We start from the raw sequence: 22,815 nt of genomic DNA, 5'->3' as shown, positions 1-22,815 counted from the left end.
ACTTGTTTAAAACCCGCACTATGACGGAGAATACTACACATACAAACCCTAATATCCATGTCATAAAAGAAACAACTTAAATAACAATAATCCCAACAATTATCCATAATCTCTTTATTAAGATAACATCCTTCCAAATAAAACATCAAAACAAACTCTCCAAATAAAATTCATCACTACCATGTCCTTATGCCATGAAAAAGTAAACCACGTTATTACATTCTTCCAACCAAGAAAATCAAACCTAAAAGAAAACTAACGGACCGCCCGGTGCACTAATCCTAATCACACACCGCGGTTCCATCGCCTTTCCACCTATGTTCCCAAGAACACACCCACGTTGCCAAAACAAAGCAAACATGGGTCATCAAATTGAATTTCTTTGGTATGAGTAGACTAAACACATATAAACATTTCAAATTCTTACTTATCCCACTAACACTTTAAATCTATCATAACCTAACCATTCTCAACTTGGAATGTGTAGTTCCGGTCATCTCAAACGGCATAGTTTCTTCCCAAGCAAAACTTCCATATTATTAACCTCCATTTTATTAACTCATTCTAATAACTCCTTTTAATATCTAAATAATTGAATTACACTTACCGATGTCCGGCCACAGATAAGGGTAAGACCGGCCCCTCAAGACAAAATATTATTAAGTCCTACCCTCCCGCAAAAAGAAAGTTAGAACTTGTATATATAATAGATGTAGATATTCTATATGTATTCAAAGGTAAACCCAAGCACGCCAGATAAACAAATCCATTTCTCTTATCAATTAATCAATTACTTTATCTTATACACCCACCCTTTAGTACCTACTCCACGATTTGCACTCCACACATTTGCCAAATCACACATTCTGTGTGTGCCTCTCCCAACCGAATACCACAATATCATAGCCATCTCGGGCTTTCATACACATATTTCATAGCCTCTTTGGGCACAAAAACTCAGGTCATTCATGGCACATTCAATGAATACCTTAGGTCATTCCCGCCACATTCAAGGAATACCTATCATATCACTAACGGGCCATTCATGGCACATTCAATGAATGCCCTGGGTCATTCCTGCCACATTCAAGGAATACCTAATCCTACATTCCCGTACATTCAAGGAATACAACTAACCCGAAGGCTAAATACCTTAGTTCCTCTTTTAGGGCAATTAACTACAATTTGGTCATTCATGGCACATTCAATGAATAGGGTCATTCATGGCACATTCAATGAATACCCTTATATAACACTAACGGGCCATTTATGGCACATTCAATAAATGCCCACCTACATATGACTTCATCACCATAAACTCAATTCTAAAACTTGAGGTGGAGAGTTCAAAAAGGGTGCGGTAAGTTTTGTTTACACATTATTGTATTTTATTGCATAGATTATTTCGGAGAACGTAGGAATATCTTGATTCAATTAATTTTGGTTTACGCGTTATTAATTTCATGAATGTATAAGTGTCATAACGTTTGTGTATCGCGAAAAGACTGAAAAATCACCAAGCAAGAAATACACGCATACAAGTATATTTATAAAGGTCCTAGCCTAAATCAAACATGCTAATAGTCCTAGATTTATTCTAATAGACCAATCATAATTTTAGGAAAAGTCAAATTTTCGGTCAATGGTCAAAGTCAACCCCGGTCAAAGTCAACAAATAACTCTGGTCAAAATCAACAAATAACTCTGGTCAACAGTCAATATTGGTCAACCTAGCCTAAAATCCAAAACCCAAAAGCCCAAAGACAAAAAGACAAAAGCCCATAGTCTAAAAAATAAAAAAACAAAAAAACATATAGCCACCACGATTTGGCCCAAGCCCAAATCGTGGTCATCGCTCATCTCCTTCTTCATAAACTCTCCATCAACCCTCCACCACCGATGTAGCCACCACCGCCACCCATCAAGTAAAACAAACCAGCGGTTTGGTTCAGGGAGAAAACCCTAGCTACCCATATCAACAAATCATAGATTCGTTATAGTGAAGAAAACCTCATCCCACGCCATTAACGCATTCCATTGTGATCGCCTTCACCATCATTCAAACAACAGATCAACCACACCGAAAACCACTTTCGGTTTCTATCTTCAACTAAAACCCCACAAAACCAAACAACAAAACATTTAAACAACCCATTTCAAATCGGGGACGGTTTGGGGTCTTGGTTGAACACCATTAATGGCGGTTTCAAGGCTTCCCCCTCACCCAATCAACCCAAACACCAATTCAATACCCAACCCTTCACTATCACAACCAAACATCATCAATAACATTCACAGTAACAATTCAACAATACAAATAAAAACCATACAAAAGACAAGGAAGCGGTTTATCATTGATGGCGACGCAATCAAAATTTTGTCCAGACTTCGGCAGTTAAAGGCCAAAAGTCGTCCTAATTTCTCTACTGCAGGGGTTCAAAATGGTGGCTAACCATTTACAGAGTTGACAAAAAAAAGAAATTTGAGAAAGAACGGCCTTACTGGTGTGTTTAAATCGAAACCAATAAAAATATAATATAGTATGACTACTCACTGTTAAAACCGAATAACCTAACAGCCTCTCGAAATCGAAACCCCGCCGCTTCCACTGTCCATAGCGAACGATAATCTTCCTCGTTCAAAACTCCTGTTTTTCTCTCAGTAAAACTCTCACCTTTTTTTTTCTAAAACTCTCGTTTTGTTTTTCTCAAAAAAACTCTACGTGAGAAACCCCTATTTTCTAGTTTTTTTCAAACCTCTCCGAAAAACCCGGGTTTTAAACCTATCTACTTACTTACGGGCTTTTTTTTTTCTAACAACTGGATATCCTATTTCTGTATTCTATTTACATTATTATTATTAATATTACTATTAAAATTATTATAGGAAAATGCAAATAAAAAGACGGGGTGTTATAGGCAGTTTCAAAAGGAGAAAGGAAGCAAGACAAAGGGGAAAGATGTGGATCTGACTCCTCTTCCACCCAGGGCAAGGAAAATTCCAGCAAGATATAAATGATTACTTTTACTTGAAATACATATGGTTTAGACTTTGGAATGAAGGATTTATCACCATCATGGAATTTATTTTTTGGTTTCAAAGTGGGAACTTAATCCAGTCCGGGTGGTGCTTAACCCCTAGTTTGTAAACTTTTTATTATATATAATATATTCACATTTTGCCTGCAAAAAAAAAAGTGTTTTTGAAGAGACAGGGTGTGATTTTCGACCGCCAGAGCGAGAATTTTTCCATAATTTTTTCTCAAAGTCTAGCCACAGAATTTCTCAACACACAAAATAGTGAATACAATGATTCGTGGTTGCCATTGCAATGCATGTATCATCACAAGTTAATTGCGATTCAATGTGACCTTCTGGAAAATTTTACTGAAGAATGCGTTGGTGTCTGAGAAAATTGTTGCAAGTGCCTAATCTAGGAAAGAACTTGATAAATTTCGTGAGAAGCTGCACCAAATTCCCCAAGCATCATCAAATCTTACACCAATCTTTCATCGAATCGATCACAATATAAAAGACTCTTTAATTAGAAGTTATTTAACTTCTGGTAGGTACATATGTTTGGCCTCGCTCTTATCATATCCTTCACAGCTGTCGGGGGTCTAAGAGACCTCTAAAATATATATATATAAATAAGATACAACAAACAAGATTGAAACAGAATGAATTAAACAAGGATATCAGTAGTAGGCCATGCACACTAAGTTCTTAATAATAGAGCTTGCTGTTTTTTTAATCCTCTAATAAGTAGTCATTGTAGGCCAATATTGTGTATATGACAACAACAGGAACATCACAAAAAGTTATTTAATTACACATACTTGTCCTTACATTAAACTTCATTATGGAACAAATCACCGGTCTTAACAATTGAAATAGACTTTAACGCTGCAATATTAACTAAGGTTGATCGTCAGAGGTTTTTGTCCTACGTTCTAGTTATGCTACATAAAAAGTTAGCTCTCTCTCAGCTCAAGATCTATCTTTGAACTCATGGCAATGAAGCGGTATTCCCACCTCTACTCAAACAATCTATGCCTACTTCTAATAATAGTGGCAAGCAACACAGCTAAGTCAATCCCAGAAGAGTCCCTGCGGACTTACATCGTCCACATGGACCACTCTTACAAACCAACATCCTTCTCAACACATGAATCATGGCATCAGTCCACCTTGGCATCACTATCATCATCTCATGCTACCTACAAGGAAGACACATTACTCTACTCCTACAACCATGTCATGCATGGCTTCAGTGCACGACTAACACCATCTCAGCTATCCGAGTTGGAGAAACTACCAGCTCATCGCGCCACATACCGTGAGTCATACGGTGAGCTATTCACCACTCACACCCCCAAGTTCCTTGGCTTGAAACATAGTTCTGGGATATGGCCTGCAGCCTCATATGGAAAAGATGTGATTATCGGAATACTTGACTCTGGCATTTGGCCAGAAAGCGAGAGTTTCAATGACAGAGGAATGACAGGAGTCCCAGAGAGATGGAAAGGTATCTGTGAAAATGGAACAGCATTCAGTCCTTCCAATTGCAACTTCAAGCTTATAGGGGCTCGGTCGTTCAGCAAAGGACTCCAAGCTGGGGGTATAAACATATCAAAAGATTTTGACTATGACTCCCCAAGAGGCTTTAACGGACATGGAACGCACACATCCTCGACAGCTGCCGGTAATACAGTACTCAGTGTAGGACATTTCGGATATGCCATGGGAACGTCAAGAGGAGTCGCCCCAGGTGCGCACCTTGCTATGTACAAAGTCCTTTGGCACCAATGGACCTTAAAGAGTGCAGCAACTGATGTGCTAGCTGGAATGGACCAAGCAATTGCAGATGGTGTTGACATCATGTCTTTATCTTTGGGCTTCGATCAGACCCCATATTTTAATGATGTCATTGCCATTGCTTCACTTTCAGCGATTGAGAAAGGTATTGTTGTAGTCTGCGCAGCTGGTAATGATGGAAACCACCCCTACTCAACATACAACGGAGCTCCATGGATAATAACAGTTGGGGCGGGCACTGTTGACCGAAGTTTCTTTAGCAACATTGACGCTAGCCAACGGTCTTACTCTTGAAGGAATTTCCTACTTCCCTCAGAGTGTTTACGTCACCAACACACCTTTGTACTATGGAAAGAACAACAAAAGCAAAGCAAATTGTGAGAACTCCGCTTTGGATCCAAGTGAAGTCACTGGCAAGGTTGTTTTGTGTGACACCAATGGTAGTGAAGACATTAGGGGGAAATTGTATGAGGTTGAGAGAGCCGGTGCACTAGCTGGTATATATTTAGCTGATAAACCAACTCTAGCCCTGGACCCAAATGAATACTCCAGGCCTGGCCTTGTTTTAGAAATGGGAATTGGTTCTCTAGTAAGAGATTACGTAATGGCTATAAATAGTTCAATGGTGAGGGAATTGAAATTTGTGACAACAAAATTGGGCATTAAACCTGCACCTCAGGTTGCAGATTTTTCTTCACGAGGGCCAGACCCGATTAGCCCAAGTGTTTTAAAACCAGACATACTAGCTCCAGGACAGGATGTGGCGGCAGCCGTAGTCCCAAATAGGCCAGTTACGGATATTGGCATATATTCTTTGGCGACTGATTATGCAATAAAGTCTGGTACGTCAATGGCGGCACCTCATGTGGCAGGAGTAGCAGCACTGCTGAAGGCCATTTACCAAGATTGGAGTCCAGCAGCAATTCGTTCAGCAATCATGACCACTGCAAATGTCATTGATAACACACACTCAACAATAAGAGATTCGTCAACCGGATTGCTGGCTACACCGCTTGACTTCGGGGATGGCCACATCAACCCAAATAAAGCTATGAACCCTGGGCTCATCTACGATATGTACTTCCAAGATTACGTTGAGTTCCTATGCAGCCTTGGCTACACAAATCAGCAGATGAGTGCAGTCATCAGAAGAAGCCAATGGAGTTGTCGAGACAACTCACCTGATTTAAACTACCCTTCTTTTGTTGTCGTCGCTTCAAAAGCTACTACTTTTCCAATGGCAAAAAACTTCACCAGGGTTGTGACCAACGTTGGAGATGACAATTCCATCTATCTAGCAGTTTCAGAGGCCCCTAGCGGAATGAGAATCCACGTTGACCCTAATACTCTCATATTCACCAGCAAAGGCCAAAAGCAAGGGTTCGTTGTAAGTGTTGAAATTGACAAAAAAGATGGAAGTTCAACCTATGGCTATCTGAAGTTGGTTGATCAACATAATCATGTTGTATCAAGTCCATTAGTCTCTACACTACAACAGAATCACCTAAGAAAGACATGTACAGTGCGTCTTTTATCCTAAAAAACCACGCACAAAAAGTGACGGATGGTGACCCGTTTATAAGCATGTCTTAAATTTTAAACCACGCTTTAGTAAGCGTCTTTTGCCTTGGAAAATACAATAGCCACTTTAAGAAAAAACCACTCTTAAGATAGCGTGGTTTTTTTCGTAGACACTTATGGGGCGTGGTTTTTGGGTTTTAGTTTTTTAAAAAAAAAAAAAGAAATTTGACCTGGACATTCAGGCTCAGGCTCAGCAGAGCTTTTTGATGAGGCCCAACTAACTAATTGTATATCAAAGTGTCGGCAAAATCTGTCCACGAATCACCATTCCAAAAAATGATATGACCATCAGCTATTCCAGTATATGCAAATCAACAAACAACAAACTAATTGTATATCATTGTACATCATTGACTAATAACTATCAAGCTTTGTATATCCTTGTGTGAGTATAAGATGTCAAGCTAGAGTTGGGACAAACAACCAGAAAGTGCCTCAAAGTCCTGCAAGACATAAAAATATACACAAAAGTTAGACACAGTACAAAACACAGTTACAATGGCAAATTAAAATTGATTGGTCAAACTAACATGGCTGGCATTTTTTCAAACAAAAGCGTCTATCCAGTGTATCTGGCTATCTCATTTCATAAGCTAATTATCAGTTCCTCTGGACTAGCTAATAGCTTAAGTGAGATGCATGATGATGTAGAAAATAACAAAAGAAAGCAATGAACAGAATCACTGCATTCGGAGAGGAATCACTCAAATCTCAACAAGAGAAACCACTCAACTCTCATTCATTGAATATTCACCTTAAGTTCTTAACATTATATACATATTGAAAATCCAATGATCCACAAGTCCTTACCATACAGAACAAATATATGTGATAGATTTATATGATATACTAATACTACTGCAAACATACAGAACAACAACCGTCTCACAAACTAGTAAAATTGAGTGTTGTATATCGGTTCCGTTTAATATATGTGTCACACTCTCACACTTTCCGTTTTACTGAAATATATTTCACAATATTAAGAAGTTGATTTTTTCATAAAGAACATAGCAGAACAACAACCGAACTACTGCAAGTAATATTGAACAAAAAAGGATTTCCATTTAATATAAAAAAATCACTAGATAGTGAGCTTCCATTCACTCCATCAAAAAGATTAAGTGAGACTGAGCAAGTAATGGCTGCATACATACCCTGATACGTTAGATCAGGTCAAGTCTCTGCATAATCCATAAAATTTCACTGTGTTCATATCAACATAAAAATTGAAAGTATGTTAGCAGGATCCTATACAATGTGAGGCTCCCAAAATCCTTAGGTGCGAGTGTTGAACCCGCTCCCAGGAGAGCCTCAGAAAAGAATTCAGAAACAAAATCAATAGACAGTAGACAAATAAACACACCTACTCAGGGTTGTCAAATTGGTGTAGCATCAAATTACAACTAAAAGGTGCATTCAAAAGATTATATACAATCACATTTCATCAGACGTAGAGCAAATTTACACCTACAGCTGTAGATGTGCAAATGTAATGTGCACTGAAAAGCTAGAGAACAAACATAGCACTTTATAATTAGGAGCAACTAGGTACATTATTCATGAAGACATACACCCCACAAAATTCAGAAGACGAGATTAGACTCTCTTATTTGCTTAAGAGGTCCCACTTCAATCCACAGTAGACACTACTCTAACAAGAAAATTGACTAGATATATAACTGAATCTATACCTTTATCTGAAACCTTGGAAAATACCAAGTCTGCAGAAGTAAGGAGAAGAGACGTCAATTCCAACCATCTGCCCATAACAATGAATCCTTGTGCTTCCATACATAGTCTTGCAACTTGTGGTTCTGCAACCTAAGCATAAGAATATAAAATAAGTGAGCATGCTTTGCTTTGGGTTAAGCTTCTAACCACCACAATTTCAATTTCAAAGATGAATAAGAAGCTAGGGCTATGCAGAGTTGCAGACAGATCATCACTTCTTATACTAATCTAATTTCAAGCCAATTTGTGATTGAGAGAATTAAGTAAAAAAGACAGAGACAACATTGGTTTTATAGCAAGCAGCATTTTCCACAACCCAAAAGACAGAAATGCATAGCAGTAAAACTATGTCCTAAACCATATATAGCAGGACACAACAGGAATGGAGAAAACTTAAAATTCGTACCTAAACAAAACGAGTAAAGATTGCTGGCCATTTCACTGTTGTGGGCAGCTGAAGCTCTCCAAATGTCTTTTTGGACCCAAACAGTCGCTCACTACGATCAAGGATGAGAGATACTTGGACATTGTACATCTCCATTGAGGAATCGACATCCGGATCATAAAAAATGGTTCCTTTCGCCGCTTTTCCCTTAGCAATCAGTTCTCTATGCATGTTGAACATTTTACACAGTTGCATACCTCGTGAAGGTTGTGTATTTGCTGGTTCCCTTACCTACAAAACAAATAAAACATTAACAAAGAAAAACAAATTAAGCAACTAAGCATAAATTTATTGCAAAAAGCAGCTTAAGCATTTCAAGAGATATAATTAGATTACATTAGATGTTGCTGCATTAGCAGTAACACTCTTTTGTGAATTTGTTTGTTGGTCTTTCATTTCCACCAAGATTTGGGTGAGATTGATCATATGTTTCTCTAGACTCATAACCCGCTCTTCAACCATAGTACGTTGTTGGTACTCTTGGTGAAGCTTCTCTTTGGCAGGAGCTGATGATACAAGAGAAGTCTTCGTGATACCAGCACTCATACCACGCACCCGACCATATTTATCGAGACCAAACACTTGCGCAACCGGATCATTATCCAAGTCTAAGTCAACGCTAGACGGATCAACTTTAATTATAGCATTAATTCTAGCCTGTTACAATGACACAAAGAACAAAATGAATTATTTGTACATGCACACAAAAGCAAAACATATAATAGTCATAACTAGTTCCAATTTAATATTTAAATAGCTCACCATCCTCTCGGGAGCAATGAATGAACCATCTTTGCATGTATGGATAGCTATGTAAGAATCTGTTCGGGTGAACTTAGCACCAGGATTCCTCTTTTTCTAAAAAAACAAATAATAGAAGAAAAGCTATAAGAACCAACTTACTGTTTTCTGACTTCTCATACATTAAGATGCAAAATAACATACCAACTCATGGATTGTTCTTGCTGATCCTCTTCTGCCTGATGTATGCAAAGACTTTACTGCTTGTCTTGATTTCTTGCCAATCAACCGCATTCGCTTCCTGAAAGGTTTCGATTCATTGTCTACAAATCTCTCCCACTCGTCCTGCTTTACTCCTTTAGGACAGTTCCTTTTCCTTTCGTCATCATTTTTGTATTTGTCATAGTGTTTAACTCTAAGGCGATGCTTGTACTCCCTGAAAGACTTACCAACCTTCTTGAGTTGACATTTCCTATATGTATCGGAAACATGGTACTCTTTCTGTATAAGAATGAAGTCAGATCAATGTTAATCTTATATACTTACAAATAAATAAAAATTCATTTTGATGTATTTTCAACACTAACCTTGATACTCTTCCAAATTGCATTCTTAGTTTGATCAGGAACGTTTGTGAAACTTTCATAGAAAATTGGACAATGAGTTTTCGCAATTCCACCAAGTGTACTGGAATAGCTACTTGAATTATCTCCAACTGGTTGTCCATCAGCGTCAAATTCAATAAATTTCTTTCCTATATTCAACAAAAACTAAGTCAATGAACCATAAAATAAAATGAACTACACAAAAAAACTCAAAGGCATAAATGGAGAATAAATGGGACAGATACACTTTTGTAAGTTTCAGCACAAACTTAAGTACATAAATGTAAGAAAAAGTAGTAAGCAAATTTAAGGTCCACATTAAGACACCCAAAGTGACCCTGACAGAATCAGCAGAAAGGTTAACCCCGAAATCAAATGTGAGAGTTCCAGATAACCAAAAATGCACTTAACCTTCTGAAATATAATATGTTAGACATACACAATATACAGTACAGTAATACCCGGAAAGTTCATAGTTCTTCAGAGCACAAAAATTTCAGTCGAGGTAAAAAGATTGAAAACAATATAAACAAAATGTAAAACTCAAAGTACTTGCATTAGAAATGGCAGTGATGCAATGACAACTTAATGGCAAAATGGAAATGAAACTGAAAAGGCAGGACAAATCAGGATCTAAAGTGAGAGACGATTCTGAGAGAACTATGACAAGGGCTGTTAATAGACGGAGAATAATTTCCAGAGAGATGGCTACTTCTGAAAATGGTGCGCCAAGAGAATGGGGAAATATTATCACTGCTATACCACACCAAAAAGACGGAAAGTGATAATGGAGAGATGGGCGGTTGCATCAGAATGACAACACATTTGCAGTGGACAAAGTTTCTGTTGAAGGCAACACATTTGACCATTCTAACATTCAGGGATTAAGAAGAGCTGACCGAAGTTGATTTTAGGGAAAAGCTGAGTAGATTCAAGTGAGGTAAATTCTGAACAATATAAAACCTACGAAAGTGAAGAAAAGCAATCAGAAGACAGTAAACAAGGAGTAATTTCTGGAGACTCTTCATTCTTCCAAACTGCTAAAGATACAAGGGCAATAAGTGCTAATTCAACTCAACAAGTGGGGAACAGTGACGATCTCCTTTCTAAAGATGGGCAATTGGAAAATAAGCAGGCATCTCAATATGAAAAAGATCAAAAAGTTGCCCAAGTTACCAACGCTGATTCTAGTACCAACTCCATGGAGCAGAAGGAAGTTAAAGTAGTCAGACAGGAAGAAGATATTAATGCTGGTGAGACGTCAGAAAGCTCAGAAGTTCAAGAAAATTTTATTATTTTCCGTCCAGCACACTTGTTAGACACAAGACGTCTAACAAGTTTACTGGTCTGTTGCCCCAACGCCTTCAAAAAGCCACGCCTGCACCTGATAGGGTGCAGTTAATTTACCCATTTCATCATATGCCACAAGTCATGCATATCACAATCCTAGTGTCTAAGATCTAAGTAGATTTCAGAAAGGAAGTACCTACCAATCTAATATGTTAGACATACACAATATACAGTACAGTAATACCCCGGAAAGTTCATAGTTCTTCAGAGCACAAAAAATTTCAGTTGAGGTAAAAAGATTGAAAACAATATAAACAAAATGTAAAAACTCAAAGGAAATAAATGAACTACTATACATCTAAACAAAGAAGTACAAAAGATAATAAATCAAAAGTGTATTACCAGAAGGGTTTCCATCATGTGGCTCAGAACCTTGGGACGCATTTGATGATGAGCCTGAAATCAGGAACATGTATCAAAAAATCCATGCACTAACTTAATATATTAGCTTGTTTCTTACACTGTTTCTGAAAAGTCATTACCAGCAAGATTCTCAAAGAATCGTGATATAAACAAAGGCATTGACCCTTGATGATTCACCCTAGCACTTGATCTTGAAATTGAGCATAAGAACAAGGAAATGCATATTTAACACTTAAGATAGTGTAGCAGGTAAACTGTTCAAAACAAAACATTTTTTAACCTGGATCAACACCAACAGCTCTTGAATCAACAAAACGTACTCCTCCATTTGTATCTCTAGTTAACGCAGCATGTATGGAATCCTTTTCTTTCTTAATCCTTTTCTTCCCTTGTTTTGAGCTCTTGAAAATAATACAAACTATTAGAAATTGACATTTTCAATGAAATTTATATACCTTTAGACTTTAGTAATGACATTACCTCCGCCATTGTAGGCATAGCATCATGCATCACAGCTTTTCCCTTCTTGGCCTTTTTAAACAAATCATTAGTACACAAAAAATGCAATGAAAGTTATACACCTTAGTCATGAAATTAATTACCTCAACCCTCGAAGTATTTGTAGGCTTATCATCATGCATCACAGCCTTTCCCTTCTTGGCCTTTTTTAACTTTTTCCTTAAGCTCTTTATAGAACACAAACCATTAGAAAATAGCATATTCAATGAAACTTACACACCTTTAATCACTAAGATATACCTCTGTTCTCCTGGTCTGCCATATCCTAAAAAAAGCAAACAAATTATTGACTCAAATATCGTACAATGGAGAAACAAAGTCTAAAATGTCTTTATGACTATACTAGACATCCATAGGTGCTCAAGTGTCCAAAGCAAAATATCAATCATTGGCTAACATAAAAAACATTCAAAAACATCCATAAAGAAAAAACATGTACTAATTTGACTGATTATAGGTTACAAATGCATATATTTCTCCAGCCTTTTACAATGTCATTGGACTAGGTTACAAATGCATATCATTCATTCATCGTTTTTTTTTTTCAAAATACGAGAATTGTTTGGTACACAATCTGCACCTATTTCTCCAACATCTTCTAAATGTGATGTATGTAAAAATTCTCTAGGCACTCTAGACTCAAAAGTCAAGGGATCTTCATAAGCATCCATATCTCTAGTTAGTCTCTTTGGAGCATCTAACACCACATTCCAGTCACTCCTTGTTGGATCTTTACAATAAAATACTTGAGAGGCCTGAGATGCTAGGATAAATGGCTCATCTTCAAACTTTGAACTTCTTCGGAACTTACTAAAATTCACAAAAACTAAATTAATATCAGGGTCAAAGTAACATCCATTCGCTTTATCCTCAATTCGAACCCAATCACAATAAAATACAGTTTGAGTGAAGTCAAAGTAGTTCAACTCGAGAATTTGTCTTATGACCCCATAATAGGTAGCTTCTTCATCGACAAGATTCCTATCTTTAGCACTCGAGCGAAAACTGGTCATCGCATTCATTTTAACTCCGGAATTCTGAGTTGTCTTGTTAATTTCCCATTCAGCAGTAGAAAACACATATCCACTTGCTTGATAGGAATTATAAGATGTTGCTTGAAAGTGCGGACCATCAGCAAGTCTCTTGATGACAGACATCTCACTATTTTCAAGCTGTCAAAAAACCCAACACACATATATATATATGATATTAATTGAACAAAACTACCTAATATTAATTGAACTTTAAATGTTGAATTCGGTGTGAAGATGTTTTACTTGTTGCCTTAACCAAGGAATAAAACTCATCGGACTGTTGCCTTTACGTTTGCGACTGCTGGATTTGAATCCATTGACGTATGCTTGGTATTTCCTAAATAGGAAACAGAACTAATACAAGTCAAATATATGCCTCCCCAGTTACGTAGTCACAAATTAAGATAACATTGACTAGTTATACTTACTTTCTCCATGGAATCGCAACTTTTGAACATTGAAGCACCCATTTTCGCACTTGTTCATATTGCACATTAGTTAGTGTATGAACCCCTTTTTTGTTAAGGGGTTTTTCGCTTACAAATTCACCATCATCATCAATATATCTATCCTTGCCTCGCTTGTGGCTTCCCTTTGAGCCATTAGGCATGTGCTCCATGCAGTACATTATTGATTCTTCAATGACATAACGTTCAGCAATACAACCTTCGAGGGTGTGCGATTCTTTACGTACTTCTTATAAGATCTCAACATCCTAAGACATGTCACCACCAAAATGTTATTTATAACTAATAACAAAAACAAGCACGATTTTCTCAAAAAGACTTACGGCTCAAAATGTACATCCACCGACTCCAAACTGGTCCACAAATTTCTGCTTCTTCCGCCAAATGCACAACAAGGTGTGTCATGATAACAAAGAACTAAGGTGGAAAATATTTCTCAAAGACACACAACGCCGACCACTCTTTCTTTTGCAATACTTTAAGCTCATCACGCGTAAATTACTTTGGAGCAAAGGATTTTAAAGAATGTTGACAATTGCCCAATAGCTACACGCAATGGCTTGTGTTTTTTAAAAGCATGCATTAGTAGTAATGGTAATAATTGTTGCATCAAAATATGATAATCATGTGATTTCAGTCCTTTCAATTCAAAATCTATCCTGCTTGCATGCCGCTTCCAATTAGAGCTATATCCAATAGGTACCTTCAAAGTGGACAAAGTCTCTAAGAAGAGTTTTTTCTCAACCCGGGATAGAGCAAACTCAGCCTTTGGTAATAGTAACTTATCTCCCGATTCTATGGGCCACAAGTGTTGCTTAATTTTCATCTCTTTCAAATCTAGGCGTGCTTTTAGCCCATCTTTACTCTTGTCCAATTCCATAATAGTTGCAATGAGATTCTCCGCGACATTCTTTTCTACATGCATCACATCCAAATTGTGAAAGACACACAAGTCCTGTGCATTATACAAACATTCAAATGACAATGACACGTGATAAATCATATTCAAAATATTGTTAAAACATTACTTGCCTCCCAATATGGCAACTTAGTTAGAATTGAGCATTTGGTCCACGACTAGGGCCATTATCCGGCACTTGCCCCTTTCCATACACCGTTTCAAACCCTTCTACTATGCTCAACACTGAAAGTACCGGTCAATCGGGATGGAGCAGTCTCAAGTTCTTCCTTTCCATCAAACGGTTTCTTTTGGCCTAAAAGGATGATCTTCGGGAAGAAATCTTTCAGGACCCATATATGCGATCTTAGACCCATGTTTCAATCTAATTGAACATGTATTTTTTTAAACAAACAGACAACCACAAGTTCCACCAATTCTACAACCGTAAAGCATGCCATATGCAGGAAAGTCGGAATAGCCCATAATAAAACTGCTTTCATGGTAAAAGTAGACCGAAAGTATAAGAATCATAACATGGAGTGCCCGTGGACCACAACTCTTTCAACTCTCGCAATCAAAGGATGCAAGTAGACATCAATGTTTTTCCCCGGACTACTCTTTCGGGTATCAACATAGACATCATAACAAATTGCTTATTCATGCAAAGAGATGGAGGTAAGTTATAGGGAACAACCATAACAGCCGGCAAGTATACGAATTGCTCGATGAGAAAAATGATTAAACCCATCCGTTGTAAGTCCTAGACGGACATTTCGAGGCTCAAAAGAAAACTCCGGATACTTAGCATCAATTGTACTCCAATTAAGAGAGTCGTTGGATGACGATTCTATTTTCATCGACAACCTCGAATGCCATGTCATTTGCTCAAGAAATCCAAGGAACACTACGAAAACATAAATATCTTAATTGGCTACTTGTTAAAACCAAATGGCAATGTGTTATAAGTATTTAAACAAGAGGATTACCTATACAATCTTTGCAACCTCGGTATCAAGGGGAAGTATCTCAATACTTTATTTAACGAAGCTTTTTCTTCTCTAATAGATCATCACCTCTTTCATTCTTCCATCTACTTACACCACATCTTGGACAACATTGTAGACTTTCATCATCTTTCCAATATAATATGCAATCATTTGGACAAGCATCTATCGTCTCATACTCCATACCTAAAGACTTGATCAATTCTTTGGCTTCGTATGTACTGACTGGTAAGGTATTATCTTCAGGGAGAATTCCTCTTAGAGTGTTCAATAGATCGGTGAAACAGTTGTCTGACAGCTGATGTTTTGTCTTAAGGTTAACCAAATTCAAATATTCTGAGATAACTTCGTTTGATTGTTCCTACAAGATGAATAAATGGGCCTCTTCACATCTTCCCATAAATTGTTAAACTTTCGTTTCCTTCCCTATGTCATTTGGATTTTGATGACAGTGGTACTCATTATGAGAATTTGAATCATCGTCCAAGCTCATCTCATCTACATTTCGATCTTCATCTGATGTACTCCCATCCATGGACTCATCCAAACCATCAAGATGGGCATATCCCAACTCTTCACTAACTAAATCAATGTCTCGGGAATAGCCATCTTCATATTGGCTATGGGAGGAAGGACCAACAGTCTCAACATTGATTGCATCTTCTTCAAATGATTCCCCATGAAAATACCATGTCGTATAGGATGGGTCTATTCCAATACGAATTAAATGGTCAGCCACTATTTTCGGATCAACCCTTCCACTCACATTACGACACCTCGCACATGGACAAGAGCACCAAGTTCCTTTTCCTAATCTATCGGTCATGAACTTTAAAAGGATTCAAGTCCATCCAAGTATTCATCGCTATTCAATGGTGTCGACATCCAATCTTTGTTTGGTGGTAATAGAGCCATTCCTATCACACAAAAATGGCTTTGGTTTGTGAGATTTATTCCTGGCGATGCCTATTGAGGACACAAAAGATGTGTTGAGGATACAAAAGATGAAACAGAATTTATTAACTCTCAAATTAGAGATAAATGGACATAATAAATGCAATTATAAACAAATAATACCAAAGGACAACAACGATATCGACAATCATAATTGTTGGGTATTAAAATACGAAAAGTGGCCATAAGCGTAAAGCTATAATCAAATCAAGTTTATCAATAGCGACCTTCAAACTCAAAAAAAACACTAACAAATGTCAAAGCGGGGAGACAAACAAAAATACTGATATCTACCTTCAAAGTGTTAATTTTAAATCCATTTTCTTTCATGCCCAATTCTAAGAAATGAGGACCCAATCGGCATGACAGTGACACTTATTGACATATGCATACCTCAATAATCAACTAAGTTTAGTCTGGTTTGATACCCAGTTGAGTTCATATATATATTCTTCACCAACCCATTTCAGTTTGACACCAATTTGTAAACTAGAATTTACTGTTGGACAATTTAATTCCTGCAACTCCAAATTTGTTTAGACTTAAAGGTTATTAGACCAATTCTAAACATGGGATTTTCCTTCCAGTGAAAACCTAGTACCTGTGTCAATTACTCCTCTAAGAAGGTAAAAGGACATGATAAAACTAATCTGGTGTAGAGAAAGGAATAGTCGTGAGAATAAAATTTGGAAGGTAGGGAAAGACTAACAATGGAAGTTCAGTCAAAGCAAACTTCTTGTTTGGCCTTAAAAAGGCTCAATTGAAACAGGACAAGTATTTAGTGGTCTAAAATCATACTGAGTTTTTTACAATCATAGTTTCTAAGTTACGAGGCTTCCAGGTCTAGACCTATAACACAAACTGCACCATTCAATAGAAAAGTGTACATGGAAAACTTTAAGGAAGAAAAACAGAATGGCATTGCATCTAGATGAAGTGATGTTATTCTTCTAACATAAACCACACACTATTATATATGTAAAAGTCAAATATAAAGCTTGGAACTATATTAGAAGAGAAGTTTGGTGATGGTTAAATTACCTACTACAGCAAATTCAATAGGAAGTTCAACTGGTGGTGTCCTGAAGCTGAACTCACGCTGTGAATTATTCAAAAATACCTAAAATATTTACAAAAGCATTACTCATTCAAAAATATTTCTCAAATCAATGTTAAAATTCAGTTAAATAAGATAACTAAATCAAAATTATTCAACAATCATTCAAATCAACAAAATCAACGAATTTAACAATTCAATTTGAGGAGAACAAAAAATATAATGAGAAAGCTAGGGTTTCTAATTAGATTTGAGGAGAATGAAAAATCACCTTATTGACAACGAAAGAGACAGTGGATTCGCCGTAATCTTTTTTCGTAAATCACCTTTGAGTAAATCACCTTTCTGAGAAATAAAAAAAAGAAATGAAATGAAATGAAAAAAGAAAAAAGAGTCGGTGGTTTTTATTTCGTTTTGGGCTGTTTATATTGGGCTTTTCTTTTTTAAGTATTTCAAACAAAAAAATAAACGAGACTTTTTGTAATATAAACGGCGCTGGTTACGGGTCCAAAGATTCGGCGCTAATATTAGCGTCTTTTAACCTGTCTTTTATTACCCAATCTGGTGTAGTGCTATCACCGTCTAAGGCCACTTCCTTTCGAAGACAAACATTGAAGATATAATCTCAGGTCTGCTTCTAAATGCTGGATTTGACAATTCCAATAACAGGGTGAAAGGAGTTTTCACATCTATTTATTCCTAATAAATATTCCAAGAGCCTAGTGTTTCGACCCGAGCCCTCCACGAAGAAACGCCCATTAGTAGGGTCTATTTTATTCATTTAATCAACGAGGCTAAAGCGATCACCGCAATATCGTGGATCAACGTCTGCGGGCATTAACTCGTGTGCAAAGGTCAACCTTAGCCCACGTGGCTTGCCACTAATATACATTGATTTATGTCCGTGATTCATTTTTATCAAAAGATAATTATCGACGGTTATATTCTATCACAATTACTTCAAAGGCAACAAGATTACTTTAAATTTCTGAGGACTCTCTACTCTACCTATATAAAACCACATTATTTTTCATAAGGAACTACGTTGAAACTTGATCCCTAGATAATAGATCTTGGAGTGCGTGGCGACCATTATTTGGTTCGGTTTCATCTCCCCAACATCAAATTCCTACGTTTTCTTAGTGCGTTAAGTCACCATTGCTTCGTTGTGTTGAAGGGAGGTTCGCCAAAACATAATTAATTGGCCCGTCGTGGGGATCTAGAATTCATTATCACGTGAAACAATCAAGATGGTAAGCACAAGAAGCGGACTAAATAGTCGACATATTCCTCCTCCGCTAATAATACTCGCGAACCCTCGAAATTCAAATCGGCCGGTGCAAGAACCGTTGAACAATCGAGTTGATCCTAGTGGTAGGATCAATTCTCAACATCCGATCAGAGCGGTAAATAAGAACCGCCACCCGCCTCGCCACCATGAAAAGGCGCGTCTGACCATAACGGCACCAACCCTAACGATCTTGTAACAAGAAAACCGACAAGTCGGTAATCCTCCATGTGGTCCGATACGTCCATGTCGATCCTTGATTGACATGGATATGGGCGTGGACATTACTCTCACACCAACTAACGGAAAAGGTGATAGTAGCGACCAATTCACCCCCTAATACGGTTGGCGTGAGTTCACGACGAGTCAAAAAATTTAAATAGGACCTTGAGAAGGAAGCCGACAAAAGAGGCAAAGGCGATTGGGGCGATGCCGGAAATTCAACAACATCAAGGCAACCATGAAGGGACGCAGGCCATTCCAGTGTATGGGACCGTCTTGAAGATCCACTTCATCGTCCTCGATCAACAACGTGTTATTTCTCAAATACAATCAACCAGTGCACACTCTAAGAGTAATGACCCTATTACCCGTACTTATGGAGAAAATCGGATTGCCAGGGATAACTAATACCCTAGACATGTCCGATCTCAAATGGAAGATTTACCTCTGAGAAGCAATTTCAAGAAAGACCGCCATCCAAGATATGTCCGACATGACTGGGAAGGCGGGCATCCCAGACAAGAGCAACAAAACATGGAGAAATGGTATAATTATACCGACCACTCGGCCAAGGGTGACTACCGGCCTAGACAGGCTGGTTATAGGAATAGACAAAGACAATCACCGGTCGGAGCTGATCGTGCGTACCGCCAAAGATCTCTAACTCCAATAAGAGATAATGGAAGGTATCCTTCTCCACATGGGCACGACCGGGGGCATCCAGTTGTTCGAGCCAATACTTTAACTCTAACAGAACAACAATTGAAAGAGTTGATTGCAAAAGAACTTAACGATAGAGAGTCAAGGGGGGTAAGAATGAAAAACTTGACAGTCAATGATGGCGTACTTGATAAGTTTTCGCTCGACATTCAAGAAGCTTACCACCATCCCGACTTCAAAGAACCCGATTTTGAACTTTATGATGAGTCGGAAGGAGATCCTGGCTTGCATGTTCTATCGTTCAAAAATAAATTGGTGTTATGGGGTGGAGATGATCCGTTCATATGTAAGCTCTTTCCATCAACTCTAAAAGAGAAGCATTATTTGGTTTAATGAGTTGCCTTCAAGATCAATTCACCAATTCAATGAACTAGAAAATCGGTTTGTTAATCGCTTTTCGCCACAATTGCAAGGCGTCAAAGGATGTCGACTCACTACGAACATCAAGCAACAACGTGATGAAAAGTTACGTACTTTTGTTACTAGGTTCCGGAAAGAAGCACGACACCGCGCGCGCTAAAACAGCAATGATACAAATGCCTCGAGAAAGAAAGCATGACGGAAGAAAGTATGAGGGAAAACCTTAATCCCGTGACCGACCAACCGACAGGGAAGGCCGACCTCGCAGGAAAGGAAAATCGTCATCCTAGGCAGTGCGACCACTGGGCGGGGAAAGAAGGCGTCACGGAAGAAAGCATAAGAAAAACCTTAATCCCAGACTGGACCGACCTGACAGGGAAGGCCAACCTTGCAGATTTGCGGAAATTCGTCATCCTAGACAGGTCCGACCAGACAGGGAAAAAAGGCGTCACGGAAGAAAGTATAAGGAAAACCTTCATCCTAGACTGGACCGACCTAACAGGGAAGGCCGACCTCGCAGATTTGAGAAAAACTACCATCCCAGATAGGTCCGACCAGGCAGGGATGGAAGGTGTCACAGAAGCAACTAGATGGAAGACCACAATCCTAGACAAATTACCGACCTAGATAGGTTGGTTACACACAAAGAAAAAGACAATCTCCAGTTGGACCCGAAAGTGTGTACGCTTTAAAATCTCTAACTCTTGTAAAGAGGTAATGGCGGTGTCATTTTCCACATAGGCTCGGCCGGAGGCGTGCCTGCATTTAAATCTTCCGGGTGAAATGGATTTCACTCTTTTCAATACAATTTTTCCGATCTGGCTGGAAAAATAATGGAGGCTTATATCGATGATATAGTCGTTAAATCGAAGGATCGATGTGATCATCTTTCCGATCTTCAACTTGTTTTCGATAGGCTTAACAAATATAACATGAGACTTCAATCCGCCAAATGTTCTTTTTGCCTCTCTTCTGGAAAATTTTTGGGATACCTCATGACTCGTAGAGGTATTGAGGCTAATCCTGATCAGATACGCGCCGTTATTGATATGCCATCACCAAAAAATAAGAAGACTTTAAAGAGGGCAACAATTTGAAATATTGATTGTGATATGACATTGCAACAACTGAAGAAATACTTGGTCAGTCCTCCTATATTGACAAGTCCTTCAACGGGCCAAACTAGTGGCATATACCTGGCAGCTACAACTCAAGCTGTTAGTGTTGTTCTTTTCATTGATGATGTCATTACTCACCGAAAAAAGGACATGCTCGGCTTCTTTGATAGCTGATTTTCCGATTGATGATTCTCCTATTGACGCGATTTCTTGCGCTAGGAAGAATCTATGGCGAACGATACGCCACTAACTGGGGGCTTACGAAGACTAACATGAAAACGCAATTCCTAATCCCATTGACCTATGGATTGTTTACTCGGATGGCTCCTATAGTAAAACTGGTCCGGAATGGATGCATTTTTGTTAAACCCGGGCGGAGAAAAGAATGGGAAATCTGGGCTTTGGCTTTTGGCGCTTCAAATAACGGGTTTAGTATGAGGCTGCCATTTGTGCCTTGAGAACGCTTTTGACATCAGGGTAGCGAAAGTTCCAGTTATACACGGATTTTCGCCTTATTGCCAATCAGTTTGGTGGGTCTTTTGAAGCAAGAGATGAGCGTATGGCGGCTTATCTTTGTTTTGATACATAGTCTTACTCGACAATTTGATAGCATCTCTATCACTCAAAGACCCCCCGAAATGACTTACGTCATGCAGATTCATTGGCTTATCTCTCCGCCGCCGTTAGAAGCGAAGGGTTTGACACATCACTTTTGCAGTCATCTTTTCGTTAGTCTAAGTTTGAACGTTTTAACGCTCGCTTAGTTCATTATTCTCATTACGAAAAAATTTGACGAAGTTACCACATTTAGCTTCGTCAATTTAAGTTTGAATGTTTTTACGCTCGCTTAGTTCATTACTATCATTACGAAAAAATTTGACGAGGTTACCACATTTAGCTTTGTCAGTCTAAGTTTGAACGCTTTTTACGCTCGCTTAGTCATTACTATCGCTACAACAAAATCTGACGAAGTTACTACATTTAGCTTTGTCAGTCTAAGTTTGAACGTTTTTTACGCTCGCTTAGTCATTACTATCGCTACGACAAAATCTGACAAAGTTACTACTTTTAACTTCGCCAGTCTAAGTTTGAATGCTTTTACGCTCGCTTAGTTCGTTACTATTGTTCCGACAAAATCTGCCGAGGTTACCATGTTTAGCTTCGTTAGCCTAAGTATGAACGTTTTTATGCTCGCTTAGCCTAATTTTACAAAGTTCAAGACGCGATTGGCGTTTTTTTTTCTACGTCGGGGCGTCTCGTTCTATTTCATTCCAACTGCATAAATCTACAACATTGTCAATTTTCCGCAGGTATGTTATCTGATACAACAACAATATTCAATAGCAAACATATACTTTATTTTTATTTTTCATCAAAAGAATTTTTCGCTCTATGGTATTACATTCATACATTTACCTAATTAATTGTTTACGCCAATTGTCATATGGTATTTCGATTAAATCTTCGTTTTCTTATTCGAATCTACATTCGGCTTCGCTTTCGGTTAAATATTTTCCGCCCGACTTCATTATTTT

At 38.1% G+C, this 22,815-nt stretch overlaps 1 protein-coding gene, 1 long non-coding RNA gene and 1 pseudogene across 3 annotated transcripts; 1 reads left to right on the top strand and 2 right to left on the bottom strand.

The window, feature by feature from the left end:
- The first annotated feature begins 3,746 nt into the window (after positions 1-3,746).
- On the top strand, positions 3,747-6,357 carry LOC147477097 (subtilisin-like protease SBT3 pseudogene; annotated as a pseudogene). The gene has a single exon (XR_015209789.1). The product of XR_015209789.1 is annotated as a subtilisin-like protease SBT3 pseudogene (transcript).
- Positions 6,358-6,638: 281 nt separating this feature from the next.
- LOC147477095 (uncharacterized) lies at positions 6,639-17,894 on the bottom strand. The gene is made up of 10 exons (XM_086583253.1): positions 17,844-17,894; positions 17,557-17,635; positions 11,616-11,669; positions 9,906-10,072; positions 9,523-9,819; positions 9,340-9,435; positions 8,914-9,234; positions 8,539-8,808; positions 8,093-8,222; positions 6,639-6,841 (listed from the first exon to the last, which is right to left on the bottom strand). The coding sequence occupies exons 5-8, from the start codon at positions 9,610-9,612 to the stop codon at positions 8,539-8,541; spliced, it is 777 nt and encodes a 258-aa protein (XP_086439379.1). The 5' UTR covers positions 9,613-9,819; positions 9,906-10,072; positions 11,616-11,669; positions 17,557-17,635; positions 17,844-17,894; the 3' UTR covers positions 6,639-6,841; positions 8,093-8,222.
- Positions 11,892-12,376, bottom strand: LOC147477096 (uncharacterized). The gene is made up of 3 exons (XR_015208175.1): positions 12,239-12,376; positions 12,117-12,167; positions 11,892-12,037 (listed from the first exon to the last, which is right to left on the bottom strand). It is a non-coding gene; the product is annotated as an uncharacterized LOC147477096 (long non-coding RNA).
- Positions 17,895-22,815: the final 4,921 nt, after the last annotated feature.

This window comes from Coptis chinensis, chromosome 9 (assembly GCF_015680905.1).
Source record: "Coptis chinensis isolate HL-2020 chromosome 9, ASM1568090v1, whole genome shotgun sequence".
NCBI lineage: Eukaryota > Viridiplantae > Streptophyta > Magnoliopsida > Ranunculales > Ranunculaceae > Coptis > Coptis chinensis.
This window is presented reverse-complemented; position numbering and strand designations above follow the sequence as displayed.